Source organism: Pimephales promelas, chromosome 10 (assembly GCF_988280905.1).
Source record: "Pimephales promelas chromosome 10, fPimPro1.hap1.1, whole genome shotgun sequence".
Taxonomy (NCBI): domain Eukaryota; kingdom Metazoa; phylum Chordata; class Actinopteri; order Cypriniformes; family Leuciscidae; genus Pimephales; species Pimephales promelas.
The window spans coordinates 25254296-25280203 of record NC_142778.1 but is presented as its reverse complement, the minus strand read 5'-3'; the positions used below and the strand labels follow the sequence as shown (position 1 = coordinate 25280203).

General features: G+C 35.8%; 2 protein-coding genes across 7 annotated transcripts in view; both read left to right on the top strand.

Moving 5' to 3' along the window:
* Positions 1 to 11267, top strand: part of hipk2 (homeodomain interacting protein kinase 2) — a 106280-nt gene extending 95013 nt beyond the window's left edge. For all 3 annotated transcript variants that reach the window (XM_039650387.2, XM_039650386.2, XM_039650385.2), the window contains exons 11-15: positions 957 to 1136; positions 1280 to 1600; positions 2357 to 2604; positions 3824 to 3975; positions 4050 to 11267. In XM_039650387.2, the coding sequence (XP_039506321.1) occupies positions 957 to 1136; positions 1280 to 1600; positions 2357 to 2604; positions 3824 to 3975; positions 4050 to 4508 (1360 nt within the window). In that variant the 3' untranslated portion in view covers positions 4509 to 11267. The remainder of the gene's footprint in view (positions 1 to 956; positions 1137 to 1279; positions 1601 to 2356; positions 2605 to 3823; positions 3976 to 4049) is intronic.
* A 1759-nt stretch (positions 11268 to 13026) lies between these two features.
* LOC120462102 (UPF0606 protein KIAA1549) overlaps positions 13027 to 25908 on the top strand; it is a 63198-nt gene continuing 50316 nt past the window's right edge. For 2 of the 4 annotated variants that reach the window (XM_039650574.2, XM_039650573.2), the window contains exons 1-2: positions 13032 to 13408; positions 14721 to 14887. In XM_039650574.2, coding sequence (XP_039506508.2) covers positions 14803 to 14887 — 85 coding nt within the window. In that variant the 5' untranslated portion in view covers positions 13032 to 13408; positions 14721 to 14802. Of the gene's footprint in view, positions 13409 to 14490; positions 14888 to 25908 lie in introns of those variants that run through there. The other 2 variants (XM_089116357.1, XM_089116356.1) reach the window with 2 other exon arrangements.

The following is a 25908-nucleotide window of genomic DNA, read 5'->3' as shown; positions in this document are numbered from 1 at the left end:
CAAAGCCAGTTATATCTACACAAAAACATAACTTATACCTTGCTGATTATAAACCAGTCATGTGGAACTCAACCGATCTGTTTTACGATATCATGGCTGGTGATGCATATATTTTGCGGTAGTTCAGTACCGCAACACTGGGTTTTAATAATCTCCTAGATTATTAACTAAGCAGATTGAATTATCTAGGTTGCTTAGTCTGCAAAATGCACCTACAAAGCCAACATGCCTTTGAATTATTCATTTGGGATGCAGGAAGAGAATATTTTAAGACTGATTCTCATTATATTCTGGATTCATTTAGAATTCATGTTGGTTTCTTGTATTAGAACAGAGGAGCGTGTATATGGCTAGAACAGGGTAATGGTGTCAGTTCGTGCTGACCTGCGTGATATGAACGTATTACAGAGGAATATCTGCAGATCATCACATCAGCGCCTTCAGCTCAGCCCGGAGGGCTCAATAGTCCCAGTCCGGTTGGAAAAGTGTCGCACTTTTACTGCAGAGATCCTCCTCTGAGATGTATTGCTGTCCTCTCTTCTCCTCTGCTTTTTGCTGCAGTCACTGCTGCCACCTCTGGCCAAATGTTGCATTGCATTTATTCTTCATTGAGATACAGTTGTAGTTGACGATTGAAGAAGATGGCACAGATATCTAAATTCTACTTAGTAAAAAATAACAATGTTTATTCCTATGTATGAAGTATTTAATTTTGAGTATTGCTGTAGTATTAAATCATTTTGGGATAAAAGTATGACCATTACATTACATGGAGTGTCACAAATCTGTTTTATCTGTAGAATATTTTTTTGTTCTTCAGTAGAGCATTTTACACTACACATTTGCGATCTTAGAAATGCCATTTTAGTGAGCATAAGAGACTTCTTTCAAAAACATTACAGATTGGTAGTGTAGTCTTTATAGGGCATGCTTTAATTAAGCTTGTTTCGTTTCAGGAATTCACATCCCCATGGCAGCCATTACAATCCCATTATGCAACAGCCAGCCTTACTGGCAGGTCACGTCACCCTGCCCTCTCAGCAACCTCTCAATGTGGGTGTGGCTCATGTCATGAGACAGCCATCAAACAACAGCTCCTCCTCCAAAAAGAACAAGCAGCACCAGATAAACAACAGGTCAGAAAACCGTTTTACCATGGCATCAGATGGAAGTATTCATATATGTTGGTATTTAAACGGTACCTCAATGAATGCCATGGTATAATGTTAAAAAACATTCGTACCAAAATGAACTTTAGAATTGTTTTATTCTTTCTAAGGAACGTGTCCGCGTACGACGTGCCCTCCACCCAGCCTGTGACGTCACCACAGCGCTCCAAACGAGTGAAGGAGAACACCCCTCCTCGGTGCGCCGTGGTTCAGAACGGCCCGTCTTCGACATGTGCCCCGTCACAGACCTGTGGAGGAGGGGGTTGGGGAGGCGAGCAGGCGTGTAGCACCACTCGGGACCACCACGGTCAACACAACCCACCGCGTCAAACCATCGTCATCGCCGACACTCCCAGCCCGGCCGTCAGCATCATCACCATCAGCAGCGACACGGATGAGGAGGACGACCTCAAACAGCCCACTAACACCAGGTCTGAAAAATAGGACGAGCCATTTTAGCACACATGAGTTCTGTATTATGACATATTTTTGAGCGAAAGTGGGAAGTGATTTCGGATAGAACTTGATTATATCCTTCAGGATTTGATTGTGTTTTTATTAGGGTATGATATTATTGGTTAAAATTTTACTTAAAAATGAAACCTATATACATTTCTATCTTCTGCTGAACACAAATGAAGATATTCTGAAGAATGTCGATAACCAGACAGTTGAAGACCCCATTCACTTCCATAGTATTTATTTTTCTATGGAAGTCAATGGGGTCCATCAACATTTTTCAAAATATCTTCAAAAATAAGTAAATTGTAACAGAATTTTCATTTTTAAGTGAACTGTTCCTTTAAGATTTTCCTTGGTCATGTCAAATTATTTCAGAGGTGAAGAACGTTGTTACATTTTGATGAATCTGTGGAATAACTAATCTGTTATTGTATTAATATGATATAATATGAATATAAATAATCTTGCACAATAAGACCAGGGATATTTATTGATCAGGGAAAAATAAAACTTTTAAATACCTGTTCAGCGCAGGGAAAATACTAAAATAATGCTTTGGGAATTAATTTGTTGGTCTTGGGAGTTCATCAGTACACAAAACATGCATATGCATAACTTTACATGCATATTACATAGTTTTTATTTCTATTTTATTTATATATATATTTTTTTTATAAATATATATATATATTTTTTTTTTATTGACCGGTTTTGCCTTCTCACAGCACGTCATCTAAACATAGGAAGAATGTCATCAGCTGTGTGACGGTCCACGATTCCCCTGACTCTGACTCCAGCAATACCAGCCCTTACGCTGTGGAGTCCCGGCCTAATGGTACCAACGCCAACAGCTACGACTCCAAAGTTGCTATCCTAGACAACTACAGCAACGGGAACCCCCGCACCATCATCATCCCCCCACTGAAGAGTCAGACCAGCGAGAATCTGGGAGAGTGTGATAGACTCTTGCCTGGTGAGACAGGGGAAGGGTTGATAAGATGACAGGGAAAAACGGGCATCTCGCAGGGCCATAATCAAGCATAAATTTAAACTGACAGTTCACTGACAGGTTCTGATGTGCAGTGTTGATTTATTTAGTAGATTTATGTGCCATTTCAAAAGCTATAGATAGTAAAACTATTTATAGAGGCAATTCAAACAGCTCAGATCTGTTAACATTTGTCAGAAGAATATTTTATTTCAATGCAAGCTCAAATGTGATGAGCACTATTGGTTTGAAACATTACTATGCAGCTTTCGCAAATACTTGATTCTAATTCTTCAACAGTGGCATTCTACAGACCAATTTTTATAAGGACCGCGAAACTAAAATTGATCCAGGCAAACGATTTTCAACATAGTTGTGCTATCGGATTTATTTATTTATTAACACAATATAACCATTTTTTATTTATTTTTGTTTGTTTGTTATCGCAATATGTCAATCAATACTTCTAATGTTACTTCCAAAAATATATATATTTTTTATAGGGCTGTGAAACGATTCATCGCGATTAATCGCATCCAAAATAAAAGTTTGTGTTTACATAATACATGTGTGTGAACTGTGTATAATTATTTTGTATAAATAAATACACATATATGTATATATTTAAGAAAAATTTATTATTTATATATAATACAAATTATATATATATATATATATATATATAAGCAAATATTTCTTAAATATATACATGTGTGTGTGTCTGTGTGTTTATATATATACAAAATGACTATACACAGTTCACAAGTTCACACACATATATTATGTAAACACAAACTTTTATTTTGGATGTGATAAATCGCGATTAATTGGTTCACAGCCCTAATTTTTATTTTATTTGGTTATTTAACCTAATATAATAAATATTTACAACAATTTTCCAAATGTATTTATTTATTTTCATAATATATCAATTAATTTTTCCAATGTTTTTTCCCCCCAAAAAAGTATTTTTATTTAACATAATATAATAAATATTTCCAACCATTTTACAAATTTGAATTTATTTTTTAAAATATCATCAATATTTCCCAAATGTTCCTAATTTATTTATTTATAATATTTCCAACACAAATTCTATTCATTTTTATATGTATTTAATTAATTCACTAAGCCTTGTAATTACTGTTTTCTTGTTAATCATAACATAAGAAGTTAACATAGCATTTTGTATTAATTCCAACAGAAATGATGAACCACCAGAACTCTACCTACAAGTTCAAAATCTCCAATGGGGGCTTGTCTGGAAACATCCACTCGTCGGGAGGCGTGTCATACCGACAGCAGCGCACGGGGCCGCACCCCTTTCAGCAACAGCAGCCTCTAAATCTCAGCCAGGTATTTCGGTCAACAATTTCACATCTGGTTTCATATATTTATCCACAAAAGTAACATATTATTACTTTGTGTAGGCTCAGCAGCACATGGCAATTGAGCGCAACGGAGGTCACCGGCGGCAGCAGGCCTACATCACCCCCACTATGGCCACCCAGGCTCAGTATTCCTTCCACAACAGCCCCACCCACACAGCTAACGTTCATCCCCACTTGGCCCCCCCTCACCTGTCCGGGCAACACCTCTACACCTACACCGGCCCCACGGCCCTGGGTTCCACCGGCACGGTGGCCCACCTGGTCGCTTCGCAGGGTTCGGCCCGTCACGCAGTCCAGCACGCCAGCTACCCGCCGGGCATCGTCCACCAGGTGCCTGTCAGCATGGGCCACCGCGTGCTGCCCTCGCCCACCCTGCACCATAGCCAGTACCAGGCCCAATTTGCGCACCAGACCTACATCAGCGCTTCTCCTGCTTCCACTGTCTACACTGGATACCCGCTGAGCCCCACCAAGATGAACCAGTACCCTTACCTCTAAAGCTGAAACACTGGAGCCCAGCCAATCGCTGCTTACCATTTCTACCCTTCTCCCACCTAGAGACAGAGAGACACGCTGAAGCCTATCGACCCTTAACCCCATCCCCTTGTTCCTTTCATGCTTAAACTTGAAGACAATGAAGATGCCGATGGATAGAGGAAGTGTATTCTCGGAGGGAACGGAAGGGTACTGAGGAGCTTTCTTTTTGGTGACTTTTATTTTGCCTTCTCAAAAGGGCCAGTTAACAATTTATTTTGTCATCTGGAGGTTTTGTTTCTCTTCAAACAGAAGTCAAAGAAGGAGTTCTTGCTTTTGTTTTGTTCGTTTTCCTTTACAACAAGGTCTCATCAGAGGACCGTTTGGGAGAGACGGAGTTTCGTTCGGCGGAGATTTTGTTGGCTTTTCCCTTTCTTGAAATCATTCACCGACTGTTTGAGCCCGAGGTTACGACGTGGATGTTTTGAATTCCTACGAGAATTTTTTTTTTTTGGATTAGGGGGAAATACGGATATCTGCTGCTCTTCAAAGAAAAAAAAAACATAACGATGGCCTTGAACTGTCTTAAACGTTTCCAAATTACTCGCGGCGAACGGTATTGTGCGTACTCCGCCGCGCTCTCCGACAAAAACACCTGGAGGAATCTTCTGGAAATAGGACGACAAAACTTTCTAGTGTATTTATAGACTTTTCTGTTCACATTTTTCGGTAGACGTTTGTGTTCACATTTAGAAAAGAAAAATAGGTTTGTCATACCGTAGAACATTAGCTGGGCCCCTCTTTGTAGAATGTAGCAGTCTGCACCCGTTGATTTAATGAAGAACCTTTCTTATACCAATAGATTCTTGTTTTTCCTCTTTCAATGTGATTGCACAAAGTGGTTCCAATAACATAGGCATGTTCAACATGGTAGTCGGTCGTGCGTTTGCGTGCATGTGTGCGCTCAGCACATCTGTGCGACGCATTCCTCCACAGTCTTAGGTTTATCATTGTTACCTCGTAGTGCCTTACATATATTACGACAGTTTACTTGGCTGGAAACCCTCTAGAACCAGATGCTAGTCAGAGAGTTGGCTCCTAGGTTGAACATCTTCATTGTTTCGTGTTTTATTTTTGTGTTTTTTAAGTTCCAGGATTAAGCATTAGCCCTAAACGTTATTTAAACGCTTCTCGTTTAGCGTGCATGAGATCTTTTACATTTACAGATACTTGCCTGGGGTAATGAACCAAAGTTGTCATTTTTAAGATAAGTAACTTTAGTTCGGGATAGTGGATATAATTATATAGCGTATTTGCTGTACATACCGTAGCTATGCGTTTTAGTCACCATGCAATCAATTTAGGCTGTATATGTCATAAAGGGGAGACTAAACGAATATTACACGGGAAAATCCAAGTGTCGTTCAATCAGTTGGAGACTGGGCTGCGCAGTTTGTTTAAAATTCAATATAACATACCAGGTTTGAAGAGGTTGTCTGTTTATGGAAGGCTGGACTTGGTTCAGAAACCTGGGAGGGTTTGAGAAGGAGAGTCTTGTTAGGCGTAGGAGAGACTGAGGTACTTGTGGATTTTGATGGGAATTGTTGGGAGAGAGGGCAAATTCCACATTTTTAATGAGAATAGCATGTTGGCTTTGAGCACGTTGGTAGATGCCGAAGGAAGCCGTGCAGCAAGATTGCACACAACACTCTGATTTAAGCGTTCGTTCGAGGTTCTACGAAAATCTGTGGTGTTTTTATTCTCACGTACACCTTGGGGTTTCAGACAGCCCCATGTTGCATGACATATCTGCAACAACATGCACCGAAAATCAAAATTGGCTGTCTTTTTCACTGTTTGACTTACCATAGGAATCACTTGTGCTACAGGCATCCTGTCAGTAAAGAGATAATGAAAGTGTAGAAAACTGTGGGCCAATGCTTGTCTTTTGCTTAATTTATGGTTCAATATGTTAGCCAATCGTTCACATTGTGTCCTAACCATGCGCTCTGTAATAAAACAGATAAAAAGAAAAGAAGAGTTTATATAGTACATATATATACCCTACCATTGAAATGTTTGGGGTCAGTGAGATTTTGCTTTTAAAGAAATTCATATTTTATTTATTTATTTAGCAAAGATGCATTAAATTGACCAGAAGTGACAGTAAAAACACATTATAATAATATTAAGATAAAAAAATTCAAATAAATGCTGTTTTTAACTTGTTTTGAACATTGTTAATAGAATACATGCACCAAATCCACATATTAGACTGATTTCTGAAGGATCATGTGACACTGAAGATTGGAGTAATGACGCTGAAAATTCACAGGAATAAATTACGTTTTAAAATATATAACAATAGAAATGAATTTTTCACAATATTTTACTGTAATATTAAGTAAATGCAGCCTTGGTAAGCAGTAAAAAAAACCTTGGATCATGTGACACTGAAGATTAATGTAAATTCAGTAATGAAATTGAGTAAACTGAGTAATGAAAATTCACAGGAATAAATCACATTTTCAAAATTTATAACAATAGAAATTAGTTTAAATGTAATATGTTTTCACAATATTTTACTGTAATATTAAGTAAATGCAGCCTTAGTAAGCATTAAAAAAACCTTGGATCATGTGACACTGAAGATTAATGTAAATTCAGTAATGAAATTAAGTAAACTGAGTAATGAAAATTCACAGGAATAAATCACATTTTCAAAATTTATAACAATAGAAATTAGTTTAAATGTAATATGTTTTCACAATATTTTACTGTAATATTAAGTAAATGCAGCCTTAGTAAGCATTAAAAAAACCTTGCCCACCCCAAACTTCTGAAGTACACCCACAAAGAAAAGGAAAAAAGAAAAGTTTTAAAGATTAACTTAGTTTTTATAATCACTTAAGTATGGAATGGAAGGAAAACAAAATAATAACCAAAAGAAAAGAATAAGCATTCAAATCAAATTGAATTAAACTAAATAAAAAGGAAAGAAAAATAATATTTTGCGTATAGCCTATGTATGTGATGATAGGCTGGGTAGCCCCACCCACAGTGAAATCTCATTGGTCCACAATTTTCAGACATATTCTGGTTGGCTGTGATTGTTATGTGCCTGGTTAGGACACAGTGTTTGTTTTGGTTTTATATTGGGAACATCAAATATATCCCCTTCTGCCCTCACGCCACAAAACCTGCGTTTGAAGTAGTTTTTACGTTGAGATGTTTCTATATTATTGTTTTACTTCGCTAGGTATATTGTTTTCTCATAGAGAGAGTGTTGCAATAATGTTCGTGGATGTTTATTATTGTTTTTATGTTATATGTCAAGCATCATTTGTTTGATTTCTGGTGGTCGATATGCAATTGTGATGTTTAATATTCATATGTGTAGGAAGCATAGACTTTGTCCAAGTGCTCAGCCAAGATCTCACACCAGTTGCGTTTTACCCGAGCCTTCGGTTTGATAGCTTGTCAGATTGATTCATTAGGCTGTGTGTTACGACGTAGGATGCCTATAGTTGTTTTTGTTGTGCATATATGTTTGTTTAGGCTTAAGTTGGATGCTCATTCAAGCACACAGTTAAGAAAGGCTCCTTCGATGATACTCCCATAAAACATTCCATTCTGGAAGGAGCCATTTCTGACCGCACTGATCTGTTGTGTCCAGTCTGTCTCACCTCACAGGGACCGACCTGTACGACCAAATTGGGACTCCGCTGGCATTTAAGGAGTTTTGGTTCTTCCCACCAAAGAAATTCAGCATGTCATTGATGTGCAGACGTCTCTCTTGCTGTAATGGAGAAGGAAGAGTGAGTTTCACTGACATTTAGAAAAATAAAAACATTAATAAAAAAGGTTAGATCTGGTCGGTGTCAGAAAGGAACCTGTAAATGGCGTACTAAAATGGAAAATAGAAAAGACACAAATAATGCACTCTCATGTTCTCTCAGATTTCAGTGCAGTTGCTTTTAACACAGTGTAATCCAGTGTTTTGTACCTTTCTCATATGTTTTGTCAGTGTTAGTGTGGACAAAACTCCCAATTTTGGATCTAATAAGTGAATTTGTGTAAAAAATATTTAAATGCCTTTACATTTTTAGAAAAAAGAAAATATCAATGCCACACTTTATTTCATTTATTAAAGCTGTGGTGTGTAATTATTTACTCCTGAAGAGTATAAACGCTGTGGCTTGAACTTGGCTTGAATCGGATCAACAAATGGTGTGAGATGGGGGCGTGGCTATCAGTTAGTCCAACCAATGAAAAGTTGGGAGTGTTTTGAATACAATTCTGTTTGGTGACACTGAAATTATACACTGCAGCTTTAAATTTCTACTTTTGGAAGCTTTATTATTTTGGTTTTAACTAGGGCTGTCAAACGATTAATCGCGATTAATCGCATCCTAAATAAAAGTTTGTGTTTACATAATATATGTGGGTGCACTGTGTAGTGTGTATAATTATTTTGTGTATATATATATATATATATATATATAAATACACCCACATGCATGTATATTTTAGAAACAAAATATTATTTATATATATAAAATATTTATATTTATATATAATATAAATTATATATAAATCTATATACAGTAAATACATGAAAATATTTCTTAAATATATACAAGCATGTGTGTGTATTTATATATATATATAAAATAATTATACACAGTGCACCCACATATATTACAGTATGTAAACACAAACTTTTATTCTGGATGCGATTAATCGCGATTAATCGTTTGACAGCCCTAGTTTCAACTAAATATTTAAGAATCACCGAGATGAATCAGTACTGCTACCTTTAAACTGGTCACTCACCAATACAAAATGAATTTAAAATTTGAGACTAAAATATCTGATAAATATGATGATTACTGTTGGATTGCTCTGGATAGTAATCACTGAAATGCAAGACTTGATCAAGCATCCATTTAATCAGTAATACAATGTTTTTAATTCTCACTCAAAATAATGCATTTAGATTTTTTTTAACTCATATTTGAAATCACAGACAGCCCTATTCACTCTGCGAACGTACTGTAAATGGATGAATTACGAACCAGAAGTCATAATGATGTGTTGTTGTTTTTTCATAACTGTATACATCAATGCAAATTATGCAACCAAAATGCGCTAGAAATAAGCATTTACGATTTTGTCAAACTCAAAACACTGCCTTCTCCTTTATTAACTGCACTCGAAGCTTTAAGGAACCATGAATATGTGCTGGATTGGTGATTTATGCGGTTACCCAGTCAAAATCCTACTGTCAAACCTAGTCCGACGTTACAGGAAGCAATGGATTCAGCAACTGAAAAACATTCCTGAAATCACATGCCAGTCAAACCCCCTGATAACTGTCCGATGGCACCCAAATCAACACTTTTAAAGCACATGATCGTGAATAACTCAAAGCTTGCAGAAATCACAATGGATTTTTGTTCATTTTCTGTCACTGAAGTGGCCACAGTACTTCCAAAATTGTAAAGCTTTTGTTCTGCTTGTTTCCGTCGATTTTTTTTTTTTCTTTTTCCTCTCATCTATGGGCTGAAACAGAAGCACCAGTGGTTAAATGCACCATTGAACTTGAATGAATGTGCTAAGAGGCCAAATATGACAATACGGCCATCTCCATATGTTGTTTTGGAACCAAAAAAGCTAAACAATGATCATTATGCCCAAGAACGCTCATCGCTCAACATTCTTTGTTTAATCTACTGCATAGTTCCTGTCAGGAGTATGTATTACAGAGTGAAATTACTATAAGCGTGTAACCTATATCACAAATAGATAAGAAACACCAGTGAATGCAAGTGAACTTATTTGTACAGAAACGTCACTCATCACACGAGTCGCCACAGTAACCTGTCATGTAGCTGTGATGCACCGTAGCCGTTTGTGCAGCCATCGGAGACGTGAACAATTTTCTACTTGCACAGCAGTGAACATTCACAGTCAAATGTAAAAAAAAAACTAAATATTTTTCTACAATGTTTCAAGACCTAAGAAAGCATCCGACCCCCCGACCCCTGATTTTTGTCGACTGCTGTATGGTTTTCTCAGTAGTGTGTATCACATTAGTTGTTGTCAAAGCTATATTGTATGCTGCAGTATTTCCAGGTATACTTTGTTTATTGTCCTTTTTTTTAATTATAATTATTATAATTTTGCTTTGTTTATTGGAGATTTGAAGAAGTGTGACGTCTCATTATTTCAATCTGTTAACGTAGCATTATATGTACCCTGTACCTTAGGCTAATATTATTAAGTATGCTATGAGAATGGATATTTTACTGGCTTTATAGAATGTTAAAATGAATATAATAATGACAATAATAAGAATGATTTAACTCCGAAAAATTGAGTACTTGCTACTAAGCGCTTGTGTTACCATTACAAATGTTGTGTGCTTCTCTTAATAATTTTCGTTGTAGAAAAAAAAAAAAAACTGAGTGAATTTTATTAGGCTTCGACAACTAATGATAGCAGTGTAAATTCATGGAGGATTTTTAACAAACCTGGGGGTTATAGAAGAATATAGTTATTTTAATCGTTCTATTTACTAACTGTAGGGTGTGAAGGGGCTCGCGTCGTGGTGAACTATGTTATAGCTTGTTATTCACTGTTACTTTTGATCATTTTTCGGTCTCCAAGGTGAATCGAGTTATTAAAGGAAATTTGTATGCTCACATATGCATATTGTATATGTGTAGAAATGTAATCACACTTTGTCTTGGATTTACATTAAACTGTTAAGTCACGGCATCTGTCTTGTATTTTCATGCTGTCATTGTGAGTTTTTTTCTTGCTTAGTCCAGAGAATAATTATCTTATGGTGGCCTCAATCTTTTTTTTTTTTTTTTTTCATACACAGAAAAAAAAAGGAAAAGGCTACACATTTACACAACACCATAGGCAATGCAAGTGAACCAAAAATCATCTAGTAGGGAAGACTAGGGCTACTTTTCACAGCAAGGGACTCTATTTCAGTATGATTCTGAGTGAAAAGTCTAAATACACAAATCTTGGTTGTGTATGTGCTTCTGCCATACATACGTTCATCATATTATTTTTAGTATTTGAAGGTAAGAACTAATCAATTTCAAATATATATATATATATATATATATATATATATATAGTGATGGGTAGATTACTCAAATTGATTACTGATTCCAAATTACATGCCAAAATTAATCTAATTCAGGCTAAATGTAATCTACATTACTTATTTTAGTTAATATTTTCGGACTACTTTGCGATTACCTTTTAGTACTTTTTACCTACGTAACTCGTGCATCACGTTGATTTTAATATGATAATCTTGTACCATATAAAAATAAAAAGAGAGAGAAAATTATTTTATTATATTTTCCATTCTTTGTAATCATCAACGTGAAGTGCATTAAATATGACTATGTCAAGGTGTCCCAAATTGGGGCTGGTGAGTTTAATGAAAAGCTATTAATTAAATATAAAAAAAATCAAATAAATAATTTTAAAATAGAACAATCATAATACAACATGAAAACTTGTTTTTACCTATGTGACCATTTACTGACATCAGAGATTCGTGAACTTTATTTTATTATTATTTACTCTATATTATTATTGACCTAATTCATTAACTTAAAATCTAAGGGCTTACTTCAAGTAAATATTTTAGGGCAAAGACGAGGTTTGGCTAAAAAAAACATATGGGAAATCCCTGTACTGCATGTATAAAATTACAAATATTTGTACGTTTTAAGGTGTTTGTAAGACTAAAGCTTTCCAAAGACGGCAATAGGCTAAATGGTTAATGACTTATAATATAATTAAAATAATAATGTGTTCAAGAGGCGCTTCTTGAAAGTGAAATAATGGCTGTAAAATCAGCCATCTGCTGTGTGATTCTCAGTTTTCAATGATGGTCACATGACTAGTGGCTGGTCTGTGAGAATAATATGTAATCAATAGAAAAGTAACTGTAGTCTGATTATGAGTATTTTAAAATGTAATAAAATTAGAGCTGTCAAATAATGATTAATTGCAATTAATCGCATCCAAAATAAAAGTTTGTGTTTACATAATATATGTGGGTGCACTCTGTATAATTATTTTGTATATATATAAATACACACACATGCATGTATATTTAAGAAAAAAAAAACATTATTTATATATAAAATATTTATATTTTATAAATAATATAAATTATATATAAATCTATATACAGTATATACATGAAAATATTTCTTAAATATATACAAGCATGTGTGTGTATTTATGTATATGAAATAATTATACACAGTGCACCCACATACATTATGTAAACACAAACTTTTATTTTGGATGCGATTAATGACGATTAATCATTTGACAGCCCTAAATAAAATCTAATTACATGTAGGCCTACTTTATTTTTGTTAAGACGCCGTTGCCCTCAGTGACCACTAGGGTGTGCTGTTACATTACCAAACTCGAATTCTTTGGCAAATCGTTTAATCGTGTTCAGAATCTCCTCGGCTATGATAAAATAAAACATATAAAAACTTCCTTAAAAAAATCTGGTTCAGGTGTAGAATATTCACCGACACAAGACAAAGCGCGTTGCAGTTAAAGCACAGACGCCGGCGGAGGTGTCAATCTAACCCGGATTACTGAAGGACGGCGAGGGGAGCCAATGACCGGAGAGCCTGTACAAGAAACTCCAAATCCTGCTGTCAGGGGAGGATTTAGTGCAATCCCGAGCACAGAGCGGTTGCATCTGAGAAAGTGAGTGATGTTCAAACAGAGTCCAGACATTTATGAAAAGAAAATCACACGCTGTGTCATGCAATCATGGAAAAAAGAAGATTTAATCCTGATCTGAAACTGGATATGGACACTATCGACTTCAGATCGCTTTAACTCGGTTTTAAAAGGTAAGGAGTTGTTTGTCTAGGCTCTGCATGTGCTAAGTCTTTCTTTGCTCTAAAATAAACTGATATAAATCCGATTCAGTCGCTAGATAAAGTTACTAGACGTGTATTTTGCAACTACAAGTTAACACGAGTTAAATGCATCAATCAAACATGTAGGTTATATAGACGATGCTTGCAATCATTTCTTTCAAAAAGACTCTTATGTGGCATACGGAAACACATCCGAAAGATTATGTCCTCTTCGTTTCAATCGTTAATCAAGCTAGTTATAATAACACCGTGAAATCTTAAGATTACAAAGTATTTCTCTCATAATCATCACAGAACAGTTACTGTAAATCCCGACTAGCAACATAATCCGCGTGCAACACGCTCGTTTAGCGGGGTTTTAACGCACAGTGAGTTTACAAGCCCTTTTCTTTAACTTACATTGATTCTGAAGCATGCAGTATATGAATGTGTTGTGTACGTTTAGTCGTTTGAAAGGAGCACACTATAGAAATAAGTTTCGATCTCTGCGAGACTCGGTTCATGTGATATTGCACGATAAAGATCTCCGATTCATGAAAACGAATCGCTCTTTTGAACTGGTTCTTTTTGGTGAATCTATTGAACCAGTCTAAATGATTCGTTAACGAATCGGCCGGAATCGTTCCTGGTGGTTCTCGAGTGGGAATTCCAATTAATTCCCGAGAACAGATGTTTTGTTCAGATGAGATTAGTTCATTTAAAAGTCCATTAGCAGAAATTATATTAGTAAATGTTGTGGAAATATTTGATTTGCTATTGTATTACGGAGACACATACGAAACAGACTGCAACAAACAGCTGGGACTTTACGTTAAACGTGTTTTTAAGTGTAATAATCAGCAGTCAATAACTTTACTGGAACGTTTAGAGTTTATAAAATGTCACGCCAGGATTGCAGGGGCTACGTGATGATGTAATTACGCCATGACGTAACTATCGTTCTTTGAGCTGGTTCTTTAAAACGAATTGTTTGAAAGAACCGATTCGTGAAAATGACTCGGACAAGTTAAGGAACAAAGGAACCGTACGGTGTGCGCTCTGCACGAGCACTTCACTTGTAGTGTCACTCAGTCAGCGCGAGGCAGCATGGCAATGCATTTTAGTGGTTAAAATCTGCAGCTATTCATTCAATTTACGGTTTTAGTGATACGCAAGATGTGATTTGTTCGGTTTATGATTAAATCGTTAGATAATGTTACCGGGAGTATTCATGAATTCATGTTCAAAAAGAGGACTGACAATATGACCTAAATAACAGTGGTATTGTCTTCATCTGCTGCAGTTCACGGTGACTAGTTGAACGCGTGGATTGTCTCCTCGGATCCCCTTGGACCAAACATGAGTTTCACTAAATTAAAGGTCTAATGATGGAGGAAGGTAGTCGGGTCACCGCGTGCGTGCTGCTGCTGATGTTCGTCTCCATGGTGACCGCTGATTCACCTGCTGCAGGTAAGTGATGTCATGGTCTGTTTTTTGGGGTGGGTGATCAGTTTGCAACCGGTAATTGGATGACTTTGTTAGCAAGATGATAGGAATTTAGCCTTTTGTGGGAGACCTTTAAAACTGCTGTAATGCAATGCGAAGTTATGAGGACAATGTTGTTGTTTTTTTTCACATTAGCAATTCATCTTCACATTTTGGTTCAGTTTAAAACCAGGCCAGATTCAGAGTCAGTCCTTAATCATGTTTATCCTCAAGTAGACATTGGATGTTGATTGGAAATCATTGACAACATGATATAAGTAGCATTTCCCCTTCGTTTTAGAAGTCTATTTAGCTTTCATGGCTGTGCACGAACAGTAATACTGTATATCTAGTAGCTGCATTTTATTATTAGCTTTTAAAATGGGTCATATAATGGTGCATGCACTTTTTCAAGTTAATTGTTCTGAAATGTGTGTTGGCAGTGCCTGTACACAACCATCATATAATGATAAAAATCTATCCAGTGTTTTTGTTTTAATCTCCTTGTATGTTTTCCCCAGTCTCAAATTGAGCCGTTCGACCGTGTGACGTCACACGGTCGGACGTCTCTCCCACGATTGTTGATTGACAGCATTGTTTCAACACACCCCCGCCCTGAGCGAACTGTCATCGTAGTCCGTCATTGTTTTTGACTAGGTAAAATTATTGTTTTCTTACAATACTAATGAGAATTTTTAATTAAAGTATATTACAAACTTTTCATTTAGACCCGAAAGAATCAAATTAACTTTTGGCATTATATGACCCCTTTAACATTGTTTTTCCCTCCGGTCCACGACTCAAAAGTTGAGTACCTCTGCTTTGGAATAATATCTTATAACTGGTGTTCTTCTTTGTGTACACAATGCAAGCAAACTATAAGACCTTAATTTTAAACTGTAACACTGTGTCTACACTGGACGCGATCCGCACAATGCGACGCGACAAAAGACAGTAGAACCCATAATACTGAACTATATATGCGGTGCGACACGACAAATCCCTGACCCCGACAGTAAACTGATGACTCGTTCTATTTATGACATACTCCAAGCACTCGAAATTCTTCTCAAGGACAATGGGATTTGCAACTGTCGCTTTGTTGCGTCCAGTGTTGACCGCTTCTAGCTGTTGCGGCGTGATGTGACGTGTCACATCAGTCGCGTCTGGTGTGGACATGGTGGAAGAGACTCATATCATTCCAAATCTAAAGCTCTGAGGTGTATGATAGAATAGAAAAACTGATGATACAGTATGATGATTTTTTTTACAAGGATGGAGGCATCTCTTAGTCTTTGAAACTCTCATTTCTTAGCCTAGTCTCTCGAAATGTTTCTTTTCTATATCTTCAAAATATCTTTTGATGCAATTGGGTTCATTTGCACGTTGCAGTGGTTTCTCAAGTTTAAACTCAAGACTTGTGAAGTTTTGCATTCATTTTTAAAATAAATCGTGTCTATCATTCTTTCAAGAAGATTTTCACAGATCAGCTGTCGGAGTAAACTTGACTGCTATGCGATTCATTCCAATTACCCGTCTATTTATGCTGAAACAGCATGCTGCTTTTATGTACCCGCCACAGTGGCTGGTTGGTGAAGCCAGTTTACCAGCCACAACACAAAAGCACTAGCATTTGGCTGGTGCTAATTTCCATCCCTGAGTGGAAAGAATTCCACCAGATGGCTTGAATAGCTCTATTTGGAAATCAATGATTGGGATGATTTTGTGTGGGAGTACATCTGCATGGAATATAATAAACAAATTACAAGCATAGATAAATACTATAAAACAAAGATACAAATGAAATAAACAGTGCTTTGTTTTTCATGTAAATAGTATTTAGGTACAGAAACTGAATGACCAAATGTAAAGTAACACTGGATACTCGTCACTGTATAATTTAAATATAATCAATGTTTGTCAAAGCTACAAAAAGAGATTTTTTTCTGGGTTTTTTTTTTTTTGGTTTATTAGGCTGCTGTCACTTTAAGACTTTAATATAACAATATCCATTTTCTTTCTCGAAATGTTCACTTAAGATTTAACCGACTGTGTGTGTGTTTATGAGGACACTAGCCGAGACTGGCATTTTGATATAATTTCAGCCCTATTTGGCAGTTTGAGTGATTTGTATTATAATTATTTTGAAGGCCGATACTGATACAAATATTTTTGGGTTTTAAAATCCGATATTCCGATATATATATCGGCCGATATTTTATTTATTTATTTATTTTTTTTAAACCGGACATGATTGTCACAAATTTTGTCATGCTTATTTGAGTTTAGAGAACTGATGGGTATGTTCTTTTAATTGTTATTCAAGCAATGTATGTATCGTGAACAACTCAACGAGTGTTGCCAACAGGAACGGTGTAGAGTGCCCTCTGGCGGACAAACTATACAACTCCAACACTCATGACATGGTTCAAGCGTGTTTCGTCTGTTTTAATTTTATTGTTGAAATATTCATTTATCGGCCATTATAACTGCCGATACCGATAGTTTGGAAAATGCCTAATATCGGCCGATAATATCGGTCTGCCGATATATCGGTCTGGCTCTATTTATAATGCATTATTGCTAAAGCTTAGCAGATCAAATGCTTTCATCACCTTCTAACACCATATATTTTTTAATTTTTTCCTACAAAAAAAAATATCGAAAAGGGTATTTGTAATGAACATCACAGGCATTAAACAGATCTATAAATGAGCTGACTGAGCACATGTTGCTAGTGTAGAGCAGAAAGGGGTGGTGGGTGGAGGAGACATCAAACTCCAGCCACTCGTTCAGGGGGTAGTTCAATAATAAGGTGTGCTACTTTTGAATCAAAGCCTGAAGACACGACAGTGAGTTTGTGTGTATACATGTTCCTATTTATTCTTTTAATTGTAGCCAAAGTCCCAGCCTTCTCACCAGCATGATATTAAGACTTCTTTCCTGGCATCTAAATGATGTGCATGTGCAGAATTTAACCTCGAAAGCTTGATGTTGCAGTACTGAATGAGTTGACTGACAGTAACAGAACTGAGTATATGAATATATATATAAATGTCTGTATAAAAATGTTGTGCTCCGTTATTACCAATGTTGAAAACAGTACTATTTTTGTAGAAACCGTAATTTTTTATGAAAAAGAAAAGCATTTATTAGACTTACTTGTACGTACTGTCACTTTTGATCAATTTAATGTGTTGAATAAAAGTATACATTTCTTAAAAAATTTAACTCAATTTAAACTTTTGAAATAGTCAGTGTACAAGAATATAGATAAGATTGCAGAGAGGCTGATTTGGTTACATCATTCACAATGGGATTTTTGGCGAGATTACACTTTTTGATGTGGTTGTTTAAATCACACTTGTGATAAGCGAATATAATCCCATAACAATTTCAGAGCTCATGGCAGATCTTTCCTAAAGTTTTATGCATAAAAATGCATTACTCTATGGAGAAGTTGAATGAGATTTTACTTCCAGAATTCTACTGTCTAGAATTAGAATTCAACTCTATAGGGCACACTGTAAAAAATTTGGAGTAGGATTTACTTGAAAAAACCTTGCTAAACGATCTCACTCAGAAAATGCTAGTAAATTTACAAAGATTTACCAAGTAAAAACCTAAACATATTTATCAGTAGCTTTAATTAGAAATCTTTAAGTTAAATTTACTTGGAATGTGGAATTAAGTAAACTTTACAAAAAATAAGTAATTTTAACTCAGCTTGTAAAAGGTTGATTAATACCGATTTCCTTTGCCTTTGTATTACACTTCACTAAAACAATTATCTTGAATTTGATTAGTCATTTATAGTATGTTCTTTACTTAGATCATCTAAGTAATTTATATATACATCATGTCAGACTTTAAGCCTTATGTGAATGCAAACACCTCAATACTTGGTAGACAATACACAATGGTGGTAACATTTGATGGATCGTTTTTGTGTTTGAATGTGTCGTTTTAAGCAAAAAATTTACTCGAAATGTCACAAAATGGCAATTTACTAATACTGAAAACAAAAATCAATGATAAAACAGTGTAAATACAGCTGGAAACCAGTGAAAAATTAACCTCATTAATTATTCAAGGTCCAGTGCATGATGGGAACCCCAGTATCAGAAAAGTTGAGTAATTTTTACTTAATTTTATTGAGTTGATATTACACTTTCATTTATACTCCCTTGAAATAAGTACTGATATACTTAGTTTTTTAAATTCTTGCCTGAACTAACTTTTTCAAGTAAATTACATTGGGTTTTTTCACTAGTATTTACTTAACCAAAAAAACATTTTTTCCAGTGCAGTCTAATTTAAATGACAATTTTTTTGCATATGGTTTTGAAGAAATCCTTATCTTAAATGTCTTATCACAATGGCAACCGATATACCGATGTTCCTTAGACAGAGATGAGAGCACTCAGTGGACACACGATCACCCAGGCGTAACCCTACTTCTTATCCTTGTAATTGAAAAGCTCTCTCACAGAATTCACACAGGATGTCAGAGTCCCCTGAAGAGCGTTGTTGAGTTTTGGGGATTGCAAGGAGCTCATTGAAAAACCCCTGGCTAATTACAAGTGTTGCTTCGTTTACAAATGAAAACTGATCTGTTAGGGATGACAATGAGTTCATTCATTATTCATCGCCTCTGGGACTGGGAACCGATCAATACGCCGGGCCCATCAAAAACCACAGGAGCTGGATGCTGAAGCCACTGGCTTCTGGACAAGCAAACAAAGTCCCATTGAGAAACTGGGATAGTTAGATACAAGCTTCTTTGATGATGAACCCTTGCCTTGCCGAGGAGGACTTTGTGTGTTTGAAGGATAATGGTTTGGCTTTCACCATAGGGATGCATCAACTTGTGGTCAAGATCAGGTCAATTTAAAGTTAACTCGCATTCAAAGTAAACCTAGACAAATTTTTGATTTTTGCCAAAATCAAAGCCGTTTAATCATGTTTATTGTTACACTACCAAGATGGAGTGGGATTTTGGACGGAAGAGATTTAATAGTGGGCGGAGTTACCCAGTCTAACATGACATGACATAAAACCTATGCCAAATAGCATAGTCTTGTAGTCTTATGTGTTCCTGTAGGGTTTCCTATTTGTCATATTCAATTCAGAAAGGTCATATTCAACGATGGTTAAGACAGAAACCGATTTAGTATAAAGTTGATTAATTGTGCAATCTTACCAGACTGGTATTGCAGATTTCAGTATTTGGTAGGGATGAGTAAAAATTTTCGAATATTCGATTAGTTGATTCAATTACAATATCAAATAGGTAATTGAATCAACTAATATACAATATCAAATAATAAACAAGGTGTTTTTTGTTTTGTTTTTTTTACTTTAGGGTTTCATGCTTCATTCCTCTAGGATCCTCTAGACTTACTATTTGTTTGCCTAATTTCATGTTAATTAGTTGTAACGAAAAAATTTGTCCCCATCATAGAGAAAGTGTGCAGTAGGGCAATTCCAGCATAATGGACGTGACATTTGCAGTTGACACTTGAAATATGCATTTAATACCAATATATTGAAACAGGGCTGTAGTACTCGAGTCCGGACTCGTTTTTCTATGGTCTCGGACTTGTCTCGGACTCGCTGGTATTCGGACTCGGACTTGTCTCGGCCACTGGTCTTGCCAAATATGGCTTTTGGTCTCGACCGAGTCCAACATTTTTGTATGTGTGTTCATTTATTACTAGCCTATCAGGGTAACTTTAACTTAGAAAATGCCCAAATTAACCGACCAAGCGCTGACTACAACGGAGCACGTCTTCTCATGCTGTTACTATAGTTACTGGGTATTACTAATGATTCCCACAGGTCTCCCATTTAAATGCCACCACCTCATCAAAACCAAAAACATGGAGATTGTTTTAGACAATAATCACAAAATCAAAACCAAATACTAGGGATGGGCAATGATTAATCGCGATTAATCGCATCCAAAATAAAAGTTTGTGTTTACATAATATGTTGTGTGTATAATTAATTTGTATATATAAATACACACACATATATGTATATATTTAAGAAATATTTGCATGTATATACTTTATATATATATTTATACATAAGTAATATTATATATAAATATAAATATTTGACATATTAATAACACATTTTTCTTAAATATATACATGCATGTGTGGGTATTTATATATACAAATTAATTATACACACAAATATATTATGTAAACACAAACTTTTATTTTGGATGCGATTAATCGTTGCCCATCCCTACCAAATACTGAAATCTGCAATACCAGTCTGGTAAGATTGCACAATTAATCAACTTTATACTAAATCGCTCTATTTCAAATACTTATGGATTAGGCTATTTCTCATGTTGACAAGTGTGTGCGTAGTTTAACTGTGATCTAAGGTGTTTTTGGGGTCGTTGAGATGTTTGACATGCACTGATATTTGTGCTTTTTTCAGTTGCTTATAAACATTAATTGCACATGTGAAATTACACTGTTTAGCACAAACAGGGCTACCATAATGTGTTAGCAACATGTATGTACATGTTTGTATTTTTGAGAAAATATTGTTTATGCATGGTTGTTGAAAAAACTAAAATTTAAAGTTTCTGAAATAATCAGTATAGAGACCATGATTTTAGTAATGAACAAATATGAATGTTTATCAAATAGGAGTTCAAATCGCAGGTTTGCAGCTCACAATCATGCCAGTTTTATGTTTTGTGTCTAAATGATCATACGGTTTTCAGCCAATTTGTGTCCTACAAAGAACAGTCATGAGTCAAAATGATCACATTTTATTTTGTGTTAAAATGATTGCAATATTACTATAATTTTGTCAGCTTGATCGCGGGATAATGATGAATATTAATGTTTTAACCAAGCGGGTAAAATCCAGAGGGAAGTGTCCTATGAGACATGTGCTCTTCTAAAAGTTGTACTGTATCATATACGAAAGTTGAGACCTTTTTTTCATATTAAAACTAACAAAGCACAAACATTATTGTGATTAGTGGATATGCACTGATATATGGTACATCTGAAGATCACATCACAGCAATAGTCATATGGTTTTACGCATTACGTTATCAGTCATACGCATTATTATGGTTGTTCATAGAAAAGTAGAGGGATGAAATGTCGATCCTAATAAGCATAAACATAATTTAGCTTGTTTGTATTTGTAGTTATTATATTATATAACTTAATCTTTAAAACGGAACGGACGTGAGTCAGAGCACTGAAGCGTCGTGACCTCTTAATAATAGCACTTATAAATTCAACAGGCAGTGCTGTTATGACAAAATAAGCATATTTATTTCTCGGGCATGCCTCCATCTGTCTGCAAAATGCTGTGTACAAATAAAGTTTAGAAAAGGTTTTTTTGATCCCTCTTTTGAAAACATATTGTTGCTCACCTCATGTGTGGGGAAAAACAAGGCAATTTTCTAAAAGTTTCTTATACAGCACAACATATTACAGACCTAAATGGACAACTTAAAAATGGTCTTGATCTTTAGGAAAAAAAATAATTTTTTGACGGTTAGGATGACATTTGTGTGGAATTGCCCAGTACAAAGCTGTTTCCACCATTGTTCTAAGACATCTGCAAGTAATTTGGCCTTTTTTAGGGGTAAAACCCCTTTAACAAGGTAGTTTTCCACAGCCCTATAGTTTTTACATTCATAGACCAGTTCTTCTCATTTAATGGCCTTTATTAATCTTGAAAGCTTTGGTATGCATTGATATAGCAAGTTTTCACATCTTTGTTTTTAGCACACAATCTTGACAGACTGCCTGGATTCAGCCAGGAAAGTGTCAAAGTTAAGATATGCATTTGTCTGTCATGAAGAGACACAGTTGTCTTGTTATGCACATTTATTTTTTTTATTTTTTGAAGGGGACAGTGTCTTGTGAGGCTTGTGTCTTTTCTTTGTTTGGAGGTACATTTTTATGCGAACAGCTTTTCTTCATTGTGAATTAAAAAAACAAAACAAAGCCCAGATCCTGACTCGGCACTGAGCACACCTGGGCTTGTTTTATGAGTTTCATCAGCATAAGCACAAGACATTTGATCTGATTACAAGAAACTTTGGTCTTAAGGTTCCAGTTTTATGGCTGGGAATGTTTATATAATCTATACTGAATACCAGAATTTTCATTTTTGGAAAATTCCACGATTCAACGGTTTACACTATTAAAGGGTTAGTTCACCCAAAAATGAAAATTCTGTCAGTATTTACTCACCCTCATGTTGTTCAACCCCGTAAGACCTTCGTTCATCTTCGCAACACAAATTAAGATATTTAAGATGTTAAGATCGCTCCTGCATACAGTCCATAGGCTTCTTGAGGGACTGGCTCTTGCTGTCCCCGAAAAGTCATTAAAGACATCGTTAAAATAGTCCAAGTGACTACAGGGGCTCAATCTTAAGTTTATCAAACGACGAGAACACTTTTGTGCTCAAAAAAACAACAAAAATAACGACTTTATTTCAACTATTCACTTCCTTCTCCATGGGCCTGTAGTCAGTTAACGTAGTGTGATTGCGTAGAGCTACGTCACACGTAGGCTCACTATTGGCCGACGCTGGTCATGTGTGTGTGATGCGTGTGACGTACAATAACAGAAGCTTACGCTATTAAACTAGTAACCTGACTCGCGCAGAGGTAGAAATAAACGAATAGTTGAAATAAAGTCGTTATTTGTGTTGTTTTTTTGGTACTTTTTTTATTTGTGTTGTTTTTTTGGGACATGGTACTTTTTTTTGTTTTAGTAAAAATCTTGATATTTAGTGAACCCTTATTTCCCAGGATTTGTTCTGTAGAGCCCTCATTTGAAGTGACACTCATAGATAAAAGGGCTCTATTTTAGTTGTTAGTCAAAGGAACTGAGTGAATGGAGGCCTGTGAGGCTGAGATAGCGCTGAGCTCGTGTCAGCGATGTCACAATATCAGTCAGGCTATTTATTTTACACCTATCTATTCAACTGTGACCTCCACTACAGATCTATTTACTGATATTTCATTATCCCCCTTTCATCATCTTTGTTTTGAATGTATCCCTTTGTTATCTATAATTTATTGTAGTTTGAATTGTCATTTCTGGGTTTTAGTACTCCATAAACTCATTTTATGGACTACATTTAATGTACTGCAAGACGTATGTGTCAAATTCACCCATGGCGATTATAGTTCACTAACCGAATACATCCCAGCATTTTGATTCTGTTGTGAATTTTAGTTGAGGTGAATGTGACAGAAGGCTGACATGGATGTGCATATTGCATTGGGTTCACATATCTGTACGGTTCAACACATGTCTGGATCATCTCACTCTGAACAGATGGTTACATCTGAGCACAGTCGGTTTTGGGTTTTGGGGGAATTAAACGTTCTGAAATCTGAAATGTAATAAAATCACGGGAATTGGAGTATTAAAAGAAAACTCATATTTCACTTACACACTCATTTTGGTACTTTGCTTTTGAAGAAAGATCAATACTAACAGATTAGTCACAATTGTCCTCGACCTTTCATCGAGGTTGTCAAACCATCTCCCTTGATGGAGTTTCAGTGTAAGAGGTGCTTCTTTCTTCCCCTCTACAGGAGTCTGGCTGCTTTGTAGTCGAAGGGTCCACAAGTTTATTCAGTGAGTTCAGTCCAACCCTAAAAAAAATGAAGCCCTCATAGTGACACAGTCTTCATGGCCTCTCCAGTTACACGCTTGGCCTTCCTGTCTTTCGAAGAAGGCTAAGGGAGTAGGGGAGGAACGTGTAGGGAACTTGAGCGTCCTCCAGTGAATTGCACAATAAGCCAGCAATGGAAAAGTCTGCTTCTCTGGAGACCATCCCAATGTTAGGAGTTAAAAGTGTGTCCCCACCTTCCTCATTACATCCCCTCATCTGTCTCAGTCGCTGTGCTTCCCTCGCAGTCTTTCTGCAACCGTTTGTATTCTTTGTCTCGAGTGTATTATAGCACAAAGTAACAAGGCTATGCACCATTCAGAATTTGAGTCCTTGAAAGGTCGTGGAAATGTATTTAGCAAGTATAAATTTTTGTATTTATGCTATTCTAAATTATTTGGTCTAGAAAATACATGTGTGAATGCAATCTCTATTAGTTTTTAGAATAGTTATCATAAACTATGTATGAAAAACATTGGTCAATTTGATTGAAATGGAGCCAATTCTTAAATTCTCCGTTTAAATGTTGCGCAGGAGAGATGGACCAGCAGCAGCAGACATAACCTCAGTCAGATCAATGGAAACCGCCAGAGAAAGTGTTTCGCCTGACATGACTCTACTCTGCCTGTGTGCCATGTTAGGTAACACGTTCCAGCCTGATTTTACTCAAAACAGCCTGATTTTTCTCAGTCTCTCAACCAAATGTTAGGCTGCAAAATTCAGGTGAATTTGACTATTAGTACTTTTGGCTTATGTTCGCAATAACAGGACTTTTTGTGACATAATGGAAGCCACTGTTGTGTTGGGTTTGTTCTTCTTACTTATTTCTGTCTGTACTGTGTTGTAGTTCACTCTGTGGCTATACATGGGAAATTTCAGTTGTCCCGAGCACTTAGCTGCTGATAAGACAAACAAGAGAGCTCTGTTCATTGTCAGAGGGGCCAATCACACATCATTGTTTTCTTTAATTCTTTTTTAGAAAGAAATTATGGTAACACTTTACAATAAGGTTCTTTTATTAAACATTAGTTAATGTATTAACTAACATGAACTAACTATGAGCAATACATTTGTTAGTTAATACAAATCCAGCTGTTCATTGTTTGTTCATGTTAGTTCACAGTGCATTAACTAATGTTAACAAGATTTTAATAAAGTATTTGTAAATGTTGAAATTAACATTAACAAAGATTAACAAATGCTGAAGTAGTATTGTTCATTCTTAGTCAATGTTAACTAATGTAGTTAACTAATGGACCTTATTGTAAAGTGTTACCGAAATTATTTTATTCAGCAAGGGTGCATTAAATTGATCAAAA